The sequence below is a fragment of the Pan paniscus genome, chromosome 4 (assembly GCF_029289425.2).
Source record: "Pan paniscus chromosome 4, NHGRI_mPanPan1-v2.0_pri, whole genome shotgun sequence".
NCBI lineage: Eukaryota > Metazoa > Chordata > Mammalia > Primates > Hominidae > Pan > Pan paniscus.
In genome coordinates, this window is record NC_073253.2 from 129,821,331 (window position 1) to 129,835,488 (window position 14,158).

General features: G+C 53.1%; 2 protein-coding genes across 18 annotated transcripts in view; one reads left to right on the forward strand and one right to left on the reverse strand.

The window, feature by feature from the left end:
• The first annotated feature begins 2,811 nt into the window (after window positions 1-2,811).
• The window catches only part of JADE2 (jade family PHD finger 2), a 57,366-nt gene continuing 46,019 nt past the window's right edge, over window positions 2,812-14,158 (forward strand). For 2 of the 17 annotated variants that reach the window (XM_034960516.3, XM_034960517.3), the window contains exon 1: window positions 2,922-2,998. Coding sequence is in view for 1 of the 17 variants with exons in the window: in XM_034960515.3 (XP_034816406.2) it covers window positions 2,858-2,998 (141 nt within the window). In the remaining 16 variants the exon portion in view is untranslated. Of the gene's footprint in view, window positions 2,999-3,051; window positions 3,168-4,395; window positions 4,751-4,820; window positions 5,026-5,371; window positions 5,499-9,727; window positions 10,875-14,158 lie in introns of those variants that run through there. The other 15 variants (XM_003829273.8, XM_057302344.2, XM_034960522.3 and 12 more) reach the window with 12 other exon arrangements.
• Window positions 5,035-5,883, reverse strand: LOC117980381 (Wilms tumor protein 1-interacting protein-like). The gene is made up of 2 exons (XM_034960525.3): window positions 5,687-5,883; window positions 5,035-5,448 (listed from the first exon to the last, which is right to left on the reverse strand). Exons 1-2 carry the CDS (start codon window positions 5,766-5,768, stop codon window positions 5,048-5,050), a joined length of 483 nt encoding a protein of 160 aa, XP_034816416.1. The 5' UTR covers window positions 5,769-5,883; the 3' UTR covers window positions 5,035-5,047.

Sequence of the window (14,158 nt, forward strand, 5' to 3'; positions counted from 1 at the left end):
AACCCAGGGTCAGATCATCTCAGTCCTCTGCTCAAAACTCTCCATATCACTCTAGCAAATGCCAAATTCCTAACAATGACCTAAAAGGCCCTATATAATCTATTTCATTTACATATTAAGCATATTCCTGCCTCGGAGGCATTGCACTTGCTGGTCTCTTGAGACCTTGGTTCTTAACCTTTTTTGTGCATGTGCCATGGACTGTTTTGGCAGTCTGTGACACCTGTGGACTCCTTCTGAGTATAGTATCTTTAAATCCGTAAAATAAGTTCCACAAATCATTAAGAAAACAAATTGTACTGAAATACAACTCTCAAAATATTTAAACATATATATGTGCTTCTCTATTAATTCATTAAATTATAAGAGTTAGCAGCATGATTTTGAAGTAGTGATGAGTAAAATGATACTTTTTCAATAAATTACTCATAAAGTGTAATGATATTTTAAGATATTTGCAACAACTCTAAAGTGATATGAAAATATCTGTGATTTCCACCAGCAATAATGTCACAGGTGCTGCTAATATCACTGATTTGTTATCTGTATTCATAATTGAAGGACACGCTACATTTTAATTAGTGAAAATAAAGTTGTAATTTTTTTCTCATCTAAGGTCAAGATCCTCTGAATTCTATCCACAGACCCATGGAGAGGAGAGTCTATGGTCTCCAGGTTAAGAACGGCTGGCTTCTCTTCCCCCATGTACATACACACATACTCCCACATACAGTTCACTCCTTATACCTCCTCTTCTCAAAGACTGTCTTCTCGGTGAGAACTTCCCTGACTATTTTATTTAAAATTGCACTCCCACACTGTGTATCGCCCTTTCCTTCTTAAGAGTTTCTCCACAGCACTTAATCACTTTCAAACATATAGTTATTTTTATATTTTAGAGTTTAGAATAAAATCATGTCCAATTTTAATAACCTGCTCACTCTAGCAGCTAACATTTTTACCTTTTTTTTTTTTTTTTTAAGTTCTGGGATACATGTGCAGGATGTGCAGTTTTGTTACACAGGTAAACATGTGCCATGGCGGTTTGTTGCACAGATCATCCCATCACGTAGGTATTAAGCCCAGCATGCATTAGCTATTTTTCCTGATGCTCTCCCTGCCCTGCTCCTCATTTATTTTATTTATTTACTTATTTTTGTGTGTGTGTGTGTGTGTGCTGTGTCCCCAACACCAAGAATGGTCTCTGGCATACGGGAGGCTTGTTGAAAAAAAATGAAGGATTACATCTCCAAGAACTCTCTTTCTTCTCATTTCTTTCCTGTAAAAAGTTAATGAATGATTACGTCCAAAGCAGAGATTGTGGAAAAAGGGGGAAAAAAAGTTAATGAATGATTTGTGAGACTTTTAATAAAGATTAAGGAGTTACAATTAGCTTTATCGTTATCATTCTGTTAAAGCTTCCAAGGTTAACCTTAAACAGCAGCAGAGAACTGTGGGAATCCAAGGATTTTGATAGGGCTTCCAGTCCTAAGCAAGAGGTATTTTCAAGGGCTCATTAGAAGGCCTGGGTCTCACCCCAAGTCAGGGAACCACCTCAGAAGCAAAGTGCTGCTCATAAAATTCTTTCTTGCCAAGACAGCAATCAGATCCCCCCATCCCCAATCAAACCAATAATAGTAATACTTTTTATTTCTGGCAGTGTGGCAAAATAGAAACTACATAGGTCTCAAGGTCAGCTAGACCTAGGAGCCAATTCTGCCAGCACTTACTAGCTGTGTGGCTGTGGTAAGTTACTAAATCTTTCTGAAAAGGGAGGAAGGGGTTTGGGGGAGGATGAGATGGAATGGCTCACAAAGTGACCAGTACACTGCAGGTGCACTTTAAATGGTCACACCTCCCTCATCCATCTCTGGAGGTCATCTCTTTAGACTGTGCCACTGTAAACTGGTACCCTCACTCCCACCCCGGAATGGACATCTGGACCTTGACCATCAAGCTTCAGAGAACAATTTCACCCTTCCAAAATAAAAAAAACCCACTTAGGTACCAGGCAAAGTGCTAATGAGCACTATGCACCCTGTGCCAGTTGCTGCTTTACACATACCACCTGTATATGTACGTACATACATATATGTGTATGTGCACACATGGCCTCAAGAACCCTCCAACCACCCCATTCTACCCAAAAGGAAAAAGCGATCCAGGGAGATGAATTCACTTGCCCACATCACACAGCTTCTGAAATGCAAAGCCAGGATTAGAACCTAAGTATTTAACTATTTTGTTACACACTCCAAGTCTGCAGCACCTGTTTCCAGACTCTGAGCTTGGCTAGGGAAAAATACCACCAATTGACCACTGAGAGCCACAGCCAGGTCTAACTGGGAGGTAATACCCAGACCATCCTCTTGCCAGACAATTCTCCTCAGACTTTGTGAATGAAGGCCAAGGAAGAAGAAATGTTGCAGTGACTCCCTTTGAGCTCATATTTCTTTCTTGTTGCAAAAACTGCTTATTTCAGCATCCATCATCTCCCTCTTTGTTGGGTAGACAATCCGCCCTGTCGGAGGATTTGTGCTGTTATTATGAGTTTGTTTATTATTAGATTTATTTCTCCTATAAGCAAATGTGTTCACAACATTCCATCGGGGAATCTTCTTAATTGTCACATAAATGTCATCTTATGTAAATTGAATATTTATCTTCCCATGGAAGGGGGTGGAGGGGAAAGGAAGAATAAACAATCTTCAGTCTTGGAGAGGGAAGGCGACTCCGGTGTCCATTCACAACTCACCCACGTGCCTTCAAAGCCAAAGGTGAGCTGAAAAATTATTGGATAATCTGAGGGGCAGCCGACCATGAGGGGGAAGAAAAAGTTGGCCACGATGCTTTGGGGATGTTGGGCCAGGCTCCCCACAACCTCCTCCCGAGGCCAGACCCACCCCCTCCCCAGCTAGAGGCATTCCGAGGAGGTTGGAGCTTGACCCCCGATTCCTCCCCAACCAGGAGGCCAGTCCTTCTCCTTCCTCGAGAGAAGGTGAGCTCGGCGGGCGCAGCGGGTTGGGTGGGTGTGGCCCGCGGCTCCGGGAACAGACCCAAGGCCCCGCCACCGCCGGCTAGCAGCCCGACAGCCCGCCCGCCTGGCGAGCGCAGGCTCTTCTTCCAGAAACTGCGAGGATCCGAGCGCACTGTTTGTGCACCACAAGGTCAAGTCGGGAAGTGGAGCCGGAGGAGGAGGGGCGAGGAGGCGAAGGGTGGGGAGAGGGGCGCCCCGCTTCCTCGCCATGTGCCAGCCTTTGGAAGTTACCCCTCGGTTTTTAACCCTTTCGGGGTAATGGGAAGGAAGAGCAAGGAGGAAGGGGTCGCCCCGGGGCAAAATCCTGCTGGGGCCAGGATGTGCAACCACCCACCCACCCGCTCATCACTGCCTTCTCCACCCCCCGGAAATGCGGGGCAGCGCTAGGCGCCAGGAGGCACCCGGGAGGGGGGAGGGGGCGACAAGCCCAATGGGGACCCTCTCTACGGACCGCCCCTCTTTTCTTGAGGTCGCCTACAATTTCAAGTTCCCCCGCCCGGAATGTTAGTTTTCCATTTGGAGTGGGTGCGGGGAGGAGGGCCGCGCCCCCTCCCCAAGACTCGCGTTCGCCCCTCCACTCCCCTCCTGCCAGCACTTTCTGCTCACTTCTGGTGCTGCAAAACGCCACGCAATTTATTCGATTCGCATTTTAAAACCAGCGATTCAGAAGCAGGGCCTAGGGCGAGGGTCTTCCAGCGCTGGAGCCCCGGGGGGCGGGGTGCTCAGTGCAAACCTCGTTCCCTCCGCGAGTGTCGCCTCCAGGCTGTTATTTGCAAAGAAACGTCTTTTTGACGCAGGGAGAAATGGCAAATTTTAAGTACGTCATTAATATGGCGCCAAAAGATTTTTTTAAGTATAAGCTTGCTTTTTTTTTTTTTAAGGTTGCGGGGGGCGCCGCCCGGGTCTGGGGCGCGTAGGGGGCGGGGTGTGAGCAGAAAGTGTGAGTGAAAGAGTGGAGGGGCGGGGTATGTGTGTGAGTGTGTGAAGTGTGAGCAGACCTGATGGGACTTGCACGGGCGCAGCCGCCGCTCGGGCCCGGCCCTGGGGACAGGGCGGGCTAGGGGCGCCCCAGAGTCCATGGGGAGTCCGGGCCCAGGGTGCCAGCAGGCGTGGTGGTGGGGCGGCGAGGGAGGGCACCCTTCCCCCACGGGGCCCGCAACGCTACCTGGACTCCCCGCCGGAGCCAAACAACTGGGCGGGGGGTTGGGGGGGCGGCGACGGGGGTGTCGGGAGCGGAGATCCGAGTGAATAAGAAAAAAGTGGCTACTCCCCCTCCCTCGCTCCTCCTGCCCGCCCCCACCCCACCCCCACCCCAACACATTTTTTTTTTTTTCTAAAGAGATCACAAGGAAGTCTTGGTTTAAAAAGAAACAGAAACATACACAGGGGGTTGGTGAATGGTGCCGACCGCGGCCATCGCAGTTGGAGGCTATTTTTTGGGGGGGTGAGTAGCGTCCATGGAGTTACTTTGCGCCCACTCCTAGCGGCACCGGCTTAGGTCCTGCGGGCCGACGGTCCCCGGCGGGGGGCGTGGGGCCTGGGACGCCGCGGGCCCGGCCGCCTCCCTCGCCGCGACCCCGGATGGATGCGCGCCCCCCGCCCTCCCGCGCCGGCCCCAGGAGCTCCCGGCTTCGGGAGCATCCTTCCCGCGCCGGTCCCTGCAGCGGCGCGTAGCCGAGGGCAGCGCCCGTCAGGGGGGCACCGCGGAGCAAGGTAAGATCCAGCCCCCGGCGGATGGGCCCTGCGCATCTCCACGACGTTATTTGGTGTTTTTGCAACAGATCTGCCAGCGCTCTTCGCTCCCTCGCTCTCTCTTGCTCGCTCGCTCCCTCTCTCTCCTGCTGGCTGCCTGTTCTAGGAAGCCAGCGCGGAGAGGGGGGGGATGCACAGCACAGGGGAGAGAGATTGCGCATGTTGGTCAGTCGTGTTTTAAAGAGTACAGTGCGGGGAGGCTGAGAGGGGCGCATGCAACAACAACTTTTGGAAGGGTGAGCTTGGCGACCTTCTTTATTAATGACTGCGGCAAAGCGCCCCCGGGCCGGCGAGGGGGCGCGGGCGGGCGGGGGCGCGCCAGGGCTGCAACTTGCCCCGCGGGCTCCGGCCGGGCGTAGGGGCTGCAGCGGGAGATGGGTACGGTGGGGAGGTCGAGCGGCCCGGGCGGGGGCTCTGAGAACCTGGAGCTATCTGCCCTCCTGTCTCCCCGAGTTTCATTTTGTTGATACGCAGCACGTCCGGGCGCCGAACCGGGCTGAGCCGGTGCACATGACCTCGCGCTGGGCTCACGTGCAGCCGGTCCGGTCCCAGACACCTTCCGGGGGCCACCGCCTCCGCCCTGTCGCCCCCTCTCCCGGCCCGGTGCACGCGGGCGCTGCACGCGGGGGCAGCATGCTCGGCTCCTGGGGTTGGAGGCTCTGCACAAATTAGACAGTTTTTTTGGAGGGGCGGGGGACACCCTTTCCAGGTGAGTGTGGAGGGTGCGGAGCCTCGGCGCCAGGGGTGAGGACTGGGGTCGGGGGCAGCCTCCACCTCCGGGGCCGCGCGGGAGTCCAGCTGGGGAGAGGCGCTGGGAGAGTGGAAATGTACCGGCGGCGGCCGGAGCGGCGGGTGCGCGCCCGCGGGGCGACGGCAGGGGGCGTGGCCCTTGTTTACCTTCTCCCAACTCTGCCGGTTCGCGTCCCGCTTCAGGGACGGATCCGCAGTCCCCAGCCCTCTGCCTAGGGCCCTGCACCATGGGTGGTACCAGGAAGATGCCGGCTTGTGGCGGACCCCGTTTGGGACGCACACACCTGACTCAAATGAGTGACATTGCAGCCCCCGCCCCCACCTAGCGCTGCTGCAGTCCCTTTGCCGGATCCCCGGCCCCGCCCCGCCCCCGGCAGTGGCATCTTCCCGGCCTCACCTCCTTCCTCCCTCTCCCTCCCTTCTTCCCACCCACTCGCCTGCGCCTGCGGAGCGGCGCCCGCCCGCCTCCTCCCCGCCTGGGTGCAGACTTGTGGCTCCCCATGGTTTCTTCCCGCCCATCCCTGGGTCCTGAGACATCCTCTCCTCTCGGCCAAGGGACGAGAGGGGTCAACTTGGCGATTCGCAGCTGTTCTGCCAGAGGATGGGGTTGCCTGCGAGACAGCCAGGAAGGCTTCACTCTAGCTTCCAGAGGCCCAGCCCTGTCCCCTACTACACACAGCTACCACCCCACCCGCCCCTGGGGCTCGGCTGCCCTTCCCGGTGTCTCTTAAACCCCTCCCCCGACCTGGGTGTTAAGCCCACCCACCTCCCGGCGCCGCCCCCGGTCGAACAGCCTCTTGCCCTTCCTTCGCCTGGGCCGGAGCCCCCCGCAGCCTCCTCCGGCTCCTCCTCCCGGCTCCGGCGGTCGGAATCACGCCGGCGCGCCTCCAGCCTGCGGTCCCGCGGACTGCCTCCAGGGGCGGGCTGGAGGCGCGCGCAACTCCCCTCCCAATCCCCTCAGCCACTGCCGCTGGCCTGGGCACTTTTTTACCAGCTTGGCTGCTGGCCTCTTGCTGGAGGCTGGGGGAGGTGAAGGGTCACTGGGTGTCTTTGCCGTATGCCGAAGGCACACTGCGGCCGGCGCTTCTGGTCTCTGCAGATTTCCAAACCTCGCCGCTGCGTCTAGCACCCCTGGCTCATCTTCTGCAGGATCCCGAGGCACAAAGTTTTATCCCGGGTCAGAGTTTGTAGGGCGTCATCGAGAGGTGTCATGTTTCCATTCAGAGCGGTTCCAAAGCGTCTAGGAAGGGGCTGAGTGGGACCTGCTGCCTTGCCTTTGTTGGAAGGAGGACCCCTGAGCTCTGATCCCAGACAGGCTGTCAGGACGCCCCCTTAGCATTTATGTTTGCAAACTGATTCCTGGACCTGGGAGGTGGTAGGGCCGCCTGGCCCCTCCTCTCGGAGTGGCATTAACTCCCTCCCTTCACTGGTAAAATTCCCAGTAGGACATTTGGCAAAAGGGCTCGGCATGGAGCTGCCAACCGGGCCTGGCTTTGTTTCCTGGGTTCCCAGGGCTTCTCCCCTACCCTGACTTTCTTTCTCACCTTAGGGCCCCAGATGAACGCACCATCCGTCTTGTCCCATCTTCCTTAGACGGGTTGGGACTCGCAGAGCCATCTTAACAAGCAGAGGAGGAAAATAACAACAGAATAACTATAAGGGGGAAGGAATGAGTAATAAAGCTGACCCAGGCAGGGAGGAGGGCTTTCATGTTTAAGAGATGCTATTTGCTTTTTGGGTCACAGGCTGCAAAAACAGGCTTTGATCCGAAGTGGGCGAATAATTTATTGAGCAAGTTTGCATGGTAGAGGAAAAAAGGGATGTTTGTTTGATCTGGAGCCCTCTAGGTTGCCCCAAGTGCTGTTGGCTGTTGTTTTGAGTGGAAAAGCATTTGGTTCTGCAGCAAATGCCTCACAGAGGGAAGTCCTCGCCCCAGGCAGCAGGACTTGCAGTGAATATTGGTTTTGAAACTGTTTGGCCAAGGGTCCCCCCATCACTTTTGGAGATGAAGTGTTTAAGGATAGAGTTGTTTGGGCTCAGGATGCAGCAAATGTTTCCAGAATGTTTTCCCGTCCAAAATGCTTTTCCTTTCCCTAAATTGCCTGGCTAAAGAGCCAGTAACAGTGGTCCAAGAGGTTGTCAGAAATCTCCACTTAGCTTTCATTGACTGGTGAGGTGGGACTGCCAGTCCCCAGGTCCTAGATGCACCACAGAGTGTTGACACTGTATAGGCCCTGGACACTGACCCCCACATCCTTGAGGTTGGGAGGCAGGGTATTCTGGCCCTAACCTAGTGTTCCTCTTAACAGGAAGGCAGTTGTCTTATGCTCATGACACAGGTAAGAGGCTTCTAGTCCAAATTCTTCATGGCACATGCAGCAGGCTTTTTGGGACCTCACAGTTCTCCCTTTAGGTTCTCTGATGGGGAGAACAGGTCAGAGTTGGGGAGCAGGATACCCCTGGCTTGCCCTGTCCTCCAGATAGGACCCTTACCATGTGGCTCAAAAGCTTACAATTGTAGGTCTGCTCAAAGCTCCTTTCAGACAGCCCATAGGAATCTGGAATACCCATACCCTGGAACTTGTAGGCCTGTACACTTTAGCCCACTGGAGATGGGGTACACCTTCTGGAGTCAGACAGCCTAGGTTTGAATCCTGGCTGTGCAGTTACCAACTGTCATAATGGCTCTATACCTCAGTTCCTTCTGTTACAAGGAGCACTTTCTGCAAATGGGATTAATAACAGTACCTATCTCATGGTGGATGTATAGAATAAGTGATTACCTAAAAAAGACTAAGCCCAAAGCAGGCATGCGATAAACATGTGATTAGTATTAGTCATCCTTATTATACCTGGGGAGGGTCCCCGATGCAGCTTTGACCTTTGATCTCTCACCTTTAGGCTAGGCCAGAGAGCCAGCTCGCTTCTCTGCAGAAGGGATCAGAAGGATCCTGCAGGTGCCAATGGGCAGCCGATATGGGAGCGAGTAGACGGAGCTCTGCCCTCTCTGGGGCAAAGAGTAGGGTGAGAAGGTTCTGAAGAACAAAGTAGACAGAGCCTTTTCATTCTCCCACCATCCCCTTGGTACGTCCCCAGAACTGGTCTGGAGGGTGGGTGTGGCAGCATCTTCAAGGGGAGCTGAGCCCCCTCTGGGACACTTGAAGTTGCAGACAGGCAGTGGCTGGTGTTGCAGGAGGGTTCAGGCTCCTCTAGACTTGGAGAAGCAGGTCCAGGAAGCCGACTGGAGGATCCCAGGCAGCAGCCCTCTACCCTGTATACAAAATCATTTTTGTAACTGCAATTACTGTCCCTGAGAAGGCATTAAAGTTAATGAGAGATAGGAAAGAGTGGGGCTGTGACCCCTGTTTAAAGCGGTTTAAGAGTGTGCAGCTCTTGTTTTCTGAATGTCTGGCCTTCCCAACACAAGGAGGCTCTGAGGACAGGTTTTCCAGCCGAAATATCATTAAATTGTATTAGCATCTTATTACACACACGCCTTAGCGGTCTGCCTCAGACAGGGAGAGTTTTTGTTTCTCTTTGAAAGATTGTGTCTGGAATGGTAAATTGCCTGCTTGAAAGCCCTTTTTTCCCCTTTTTTTAAAGAGGAGGACGAAATCCTGCTGTGTGGTGGCGGGCAGGCCAGGCCTAGTGGCCCCTGGAGAGGAGAGGCTGGAGGCCAGGTTGGGGTGTTTTAACTGCCCAGGGAGTGGCTGCAGTGGCAGGCCTGAAAGGCCCACTGTTCCCAGGGTCAGCTGGAAGGGCGTTAATGGAGGCCCAGGGTGTTTATTTGAGTTTATTTGCAGAGAGGTCTTTAAAGGGGGCTGGCATTGGGCATTGGTGTTTTAAGTCCAGACCTGAGGCCCCCACTAAGGCCAACCACTAGTGCTGCCAAGAAAACATCTGCCACCAAATTGCTGCCCTATTACTGAGTTGACATTGATCATTAGCCAGGAGCCCAACCAAATAAAGCCTCCTGGAAAATGTGTGAGGTTAAGACGGGGAAGGCAGGCTGTGAAAACAAGGGCGAAATCTTGGGCTAGGGTGTTTGTTACTGCAAGCCACAGGCAGGCCAGCTGGACTGTGTGGTCCCGACACTTCTTGGGGGAGGGAGCGAGAGCACACTCAGCACTCCCTAGTATGTCACTGGGGTTCTGGCTGGAGTCTAAATGGAATGCTCCTTACTCTTCATGGAATATACATTCCCAAGGAGAACGACATGCAACAAGTAGCTCAACAAGCACAGCTGGGATGGGTATTCCGTGGACACTGGGTGGTGAATTTCTTCAGATAGTGTGATGAGCATAGACTGACATGGGCCACACTGAAGCTTAAACCTGAAGGTTGAAAAGTCAGACATGCATAGACCACATAGAAGAATATTCCAAACAGAGTGGAGTACAGCATGTGCACAGGGCTCGAAGTATGGAATATTTGGCTTGTTCAAAGGAATGAAAGGAGCCCAGCATGGCTAGAAGGTGGTGAGGAAGGGGATAGTGGTCAGTATGAAGTTGTCCAGGTGGCAGGGGCCAGATTGTGTAGGGTCTTGTGGTCAGGAGCTTAGGCTTTGTCCTTTGATCTATGAAGCCTTTGAAAGATTTTCTTAGGGGCATGATATGATCTGATTTATGCCTTTTAAAATTTTTATTTTGTTCTAATTTTTTTTAGAGATGGGGTCTTGCTGTGTTGCCCGGGCTTGCCTTGAACTCCTGGGCCCAAGTGATCCTCCTGCCTCTACCTCCCAAGTAGCTGGAACTACAGGTGCATATCACCATGTCCAGCTTCTGATTTATACCTTTTTTTTTTTTGAGACAGAGTCCCACTCTGTTGTCCAGGCTGGAGGGCAATGGCACAATCTCGGCTCCCTGCAACCTCTGTCTCCCAGGTTCAAGCAATTCTCTTGCCTCAGCCTCCAGAGTAGCTGAGATTACAGGCTTCCGCCACTAAGCCTGGCTAATTTTTGTATTTTTAGTAGAGACGGGGTTTCACCACATTAGCCAGGCTGGTCTCGAATTCCTGACCTCTCAAGTGATCCACCCGCTTTGGTCTCCCAAAGTGCTGGGAATATAAGGATGAGCCACCGTGCCTGGCTTTTTTTTTTTTTTTTTGTGACAGGGTGTCACTCTGTCACCCAGGCTGGAGTGCAGTATCATAATCACAGCTCACTGCAACCTCAACCTCCTGGCCTCCCACTTCAGCCCCTTCAGCAGCTGGGACCACAGGCACACGCCACCATGCCCAGCTAACTTTTGTATTTTTCACAGAGTCGGGGATTTGCCATGTTGCCCAGACTGATCTTGAACTCCTAAGCTCAAGTGATCCACCTGCTTCAGCCTCCGTAAGTGCTGGGATTACAGGTGTGAGTCACCGCACCCCGACTCATTTATGCTTTTTAAACATCACTCTGGCAGCTGTGTGGAGCCTGGACATGGGTGAATTGATACTGGAAGCTGGGAGATGAACAAGTGGTTCAGGCAAGAGATGAGATTGGCTTGGACCAGTGTGGTGATAGTAGGAAGAAAGTGGGTGTGTTCTGGAGGCAAAGCCTAGTGGACTTGGTGGGGCCGAGGATACAGAGAGGCTGTGGGCTTTTGCATCATTGAGGGGACTCTACGACACCCACACTTTGAAGGAGAGCTTCCTACCTGTGTCTCCATGCTGGGGGTTGCATGAGAGGTGCCAATAGACTAGTGCAAATGGCAGGAAAAGGAGATCCTTTTTTTCCTAAAGTTTCCTTTATAGGTAGGATTTCGGGAGCACTTTCTGTCCTCGAAAGCAAGTGCCTTGTGACACTGAAATCTTCTCCCACAGCAGACCTTGCTTTGGGGGAGATGGGGGAAGCCAGTGGAGAGGAAAAACCAGAGGCCAAGATCACATCTAAGCACCTCCACCCCCCAAGTGTGTTTGCAGTCCTGGATTTCAGCTTCGGGAAAGGAGTCCTCCCTGTCCCTCTTGCTGAGGTTGCGAGGAGGGTGATCCATGGGGCAAAAAGCTGACATAGTGCGGTCCCAGGCCTCATTAGCCACTGTGACAGTGGGAGCTCGCTGGAGCAAGGAGGCCTTTGGAAGACTTGTTTTAAAGGAAAGAAGCTGCACTCACAAAACAGTGGCTTCCTTCTCAAGCCTAGTTGTTATAACAATTAAGCCACCACAAAATCTGCTCCCTTAATAATAGCCTCCCATGGGACAGCCCTGACCCAGAATAATCCCTAGGCACTCTGGGGTGTTTTGTGGAGGACAGGGTTGGATGGGGAATTGGCTTGGTGCGGGGTGTAGGTCTGCATGCTGTCACCTGTTGGTCTCTGGGCAGTCAAGGAGTCCTTTCGAGGGCACCTTCCTTACTGTATTGGGTCACTGCCTCTTTTTTAGGAGCCCCTTCTCCAGGACTTTCCGACCTGGTCCAAGGCTGCCATGGTATTACTACCTGGCACCCATATGGATCTCTAGCCACTGTGCTGAGGACTTTACACTGTTCTTATTTATTCTCACCAGCTGATTCTGGCCCACAGATGTGTTTAGTTTGGCCCTTTCGGAGTGTTGTAAAAATTCTGACTCAGTTGCCAACATTTTAAATTAAGGACATTTATGTAAAAAGCCAGTTCCAGTTTATCTCCTCTGGGAGGTATGTCTTTCCCAAGGTCCCTGGTCTATGAGGAGAGGAGCTAGGATTTGAACCCATCAACAACTTCTGCTTTTAATGCTGTGGGAGATGCTGGCTCGGAAGTACCTTCTTTGCAGGAAATGAAGAGAAATGGAATTCGCATACAGGATTGCAAAAGAAAATGGGTGGGTGCACTTTTAGCACCTCCCCCCCACTCCACCCACCGGTGTCAGGACAAAGCTGGGTTGCGCTGGGCTGAGCTGAGCTGAGGAAGACGTAGGCTAGAATCAGGAGTCAGGATTCTGTCAGTCAGCCTTTGTCACACTCTCTTTTTTTTTTTTTTTTTGAGATAGGGTCTTACTCTGTCGCCAAGGCTGGAGTGCAGCGGCACGATCATGGCTCACTGCAGCCTTGACCTCCCTGACTCAAGCTATCCTCTCACCTCAGCCTCCTGCATAGCTAGGACCTCAGGCATGTGCCACTACAACTGGCTAATTTTTAAATTTTTTGTAGAGATGGGTCCCCCTACGTTCCCCAGGCTGGTCTCGATCTCTTGGGCTCAAGAAATCCTCCAGCCCCGGCCTCCCAAAGTGCTGGGATTACAGGTGTCGTGCCCTTGACACGCAGACTCTGGAAGGCAGTGAGGGTGGCAGCTGTGGGTTGCTGAGCTGTTTGTACTCTGCTGCGCAGAGACGGAGAAGTCAGAAGGTCAAGAGCACGGTCTCCTGAATCAAATACAGTCACTGACATCTTGGGCAGGTCACTTAACCTCTGAGCTTCAGTTTCCTCCTCTGCAAAAGGGAAGCAGCCATGATATAGGCCTATAACAAAGGGCTGCTCTAAGGACTCGTTGAGGTCCCTGTGGACCCTGTGGACCCCCCTCCCACTACTGTGAGTGCTTAGCAGTCTTAGCCATCCTTGTTCCTGCGTTTGTGCTGCTTGTACCACCAGTGTCCCTTGGAACCTCAGCCTCTGGAGGGCACTTTACCGGCACCTTTGAAGCTGGGCGGCAGGCAGCCTCAATGAGCCTTCCTGCCACCCTGGTCCTGCTGGTGGTGGGCACTGGGGTAGAGAGAAGCTCCTGGCTAAGATCAAGTCCAAGGCAGGGGGGCCATCCTGGTCAGCTGAGAGATCTGGGTGTTCACACCCACCTTAGAGAGCAGATGCTCCCTAGTCTCTGCAGGGCTGCAGTAAGATGGTGGCATCCCAGGGCTCAGCAGGAATGGACTGGGGTTGGAGGCAGCTGGAGTTAGATGCAGATGGGCTGGGCAGTGGGGCTTTCTCTCTACTGACACAGACTCCCTCCCTATCCTTTGCTGTGGGGAGTCGGTCAGGGAACATAGGGGAGCGTGCTCTGAACCCTGAGCCCCCAGTGTGTTCCCACATTAGGACTCAGCCACAGGCGAGCTGTAAGACCCAGAGCAGGTTAACGCATCACCTGCTGTGCTCCTCTCCAAGGGGATGAGAGCAGGCTCTGCCACCTGGGACTCATGAGGATTATAGGAAACAGTGATGGGAAAACACTTTCAGCAGCCAGGAGCTGATGGAGGGTAAAAAGGCAGCTCAGCATGCGCCTGGGGATCAGACCTCATGGATTCAGTCCCATCTCAGCCACTTACTAGCAGGACAAGGTGCTGGCCTCACTTGTAAATGGAGCTCACAGCTCACCTGGTTAGGAACAGGAGATGATGTGGATAAAGGAAGACTCCGCGTGAGCTCAGTATGAGGCCCCTATGTGAGAGTTGTCCTTAATACCGTTAAGTTAGATGTTGCAGTTGAGGTAGAGTTTATTTGTACGTTTATCTGGGAAGGATGGTGGGGAGTAGGAGGGCAGGGTAGCCCAGCCCAGGACCAGTCACCCTGGGCCTGATGTGTCTCAGGGACCCAGCCTGGAGTGTCCCCCGCCTCTTCCCCGCTTCTGTACACTGCTGACCACCACTCGCAGGACTAGGCCCTCAGTGTTGTCTGTGCTGGCTTGTCCCTAACTTCCGACAGCATGGTCCTCCTGGAAGAATCAGTCTT